This window comes from Malurus melanocephalus, unplaced genomic scaffold, assembly GCF_030028575.1.
Source record: "Malurus melanocephalus ecotype Western Australia unplaced genomic scaffold, MMel_1.1 scaffold_4096, whole genome shotgun sequence".
NCBI lineage: Eukaryota > Metazoa > Chordata > Aves > Passeriformes > Maluridae > Malurus > Malurus melanocephalus.
In genome coordinates, this window is record NW_026627328.1 from 3,397 (window position 1) to 4,741 (window position 1,345).

Genomic DNA, 1,345 nt, shown 5'->3' on the forward strand with positions numbered 1-1,345 from the left:
TAAGAGGGTTATAGTTTCAAATTACAAATCCATTAATGTTTTCCAAGACTTTTCTCACATCTGAAAGTATAACTGAGGAGGTAATATTTTTAATTAAAAATCTCATGAACCCACAGGAGAATCTCAACAAGCTGATGACYAATCTGCGGAGCACTCACCCCCATTTTGTGCGCTGTATCATCCCCAATGAGTCTAAAACACCTGGTAAGAACCCCAAGCAAAAATAGAGTCATGTAGCCATTATTGCCTATGTTTTATCATGAATTATMAAATAATTGTCTTATTGCTTAGGTGCCATGGAGCATGAACTGGTGCTTCACCARCTGCGCTGTAACGGCGTGCTGGAAGGGATCAGRATTTGCAGGAAGGGATTCCCCAGCAGAATCCTCTATGCTGATTTCAAACAGAGGTCAGTTTCCTTTCTGATTTCCATTCTGTTTCTTTCCACCAGAAGTTTTATGTCTTAACTATTTTAACACTTGGAGATATTTTTAACACCAGCTCTTTCTGATTATAGAGGGTACGAAAGGAAATGTTGGGTTGCATAACAAAAAGCAACATTCATGGCTAGCAGAATAAAAATTATTGATATAGCTAGCAAAAAAAAATGTTGAGAAATGAAGAGTGTCAGGGGTCTACACTGACTGCTGGGGGAATTGAGTATGGAAGTACAGTAGAGGTGCAGAAACCAGTTGATTACAAGATTCAYAAATGCAGTTGCAGATGTGGTSGCAACAGGTCCTGCGGTAAAAATTACAAACTCAGAGTTCTTTGGTCATTGCATCAACTGCACATTTCAGGGGAAGAGGCTTTTCTCCTATACACAAAGTGGCCAAGTTCCTTTCAACTAATTTTCTACAGCATGGGTTAAGTAAAAGGATATGGATTGAACTGACTGGAGATCAGTGTCCTCTTCACCWGTGACTGGATCCCTAAAGACAGGAAAGGTTTCCTTAATTTTGTCAGCAGTTTAAGATTTCATCAAAGATTTCATTTCAAAAAAGGGATGAAGCTCCAACTTCTTCAGCCTGATTCTGCTGCAAACACTGCTCTTGGTTTCAGTCAACAGAATAAACTTATTTTATGTTTTTATAAATAAACTTGTTTAATATGATTTATTTGACATTGTTTTCATTCCTATTTCTTCTAACTCCACAGATACAAGGTGCTTAATGCCAGTGCCATCCCYGAGGGACARTTCATCGATAGCAAGAAGGCTTCTGAGAAGCTCCTTGGGTCTATCGATGTGGACCACACCCAGTACAAATTTGGACACACCAAGGTACAAACACCCCCATTCACTGTTTGCCTCTGCCTTACTCTACCTGACAGTGATGTGCTGCAA

At 39.4% G+C, this 1,345-nt stretch overlaps 1 protein-coding gene across 1 annotated transcript in view; it reads left to right on the plus strand.

The window, feature by feature from the left end:
- The window catches only part of LOC130588283 (myosin-1B-like), a gene marked incomplete at both ends in the record, with an annotated part of 4,377 nt that extends 3,095 nt beyond the window's left edge, over positions 1–1,282 (plus strand). The window contains 3 exons of the mRNA XM_057389219.1: positions 117–204; positions 292–409; positions 1,159–1,282. Of these exons, the coding sequence (XP_057245202.1) occupies positions 117–204; positions 292–409; positions 1,159–1,282 (330 nt within the window). The remainder of the gene's footprint in view (positions 1–116; positions 205–291; positions 410–1,158) is intronic.
- Between the last annotated feature and the right edge of the window lie 63 nt (positions 1,283–1,345).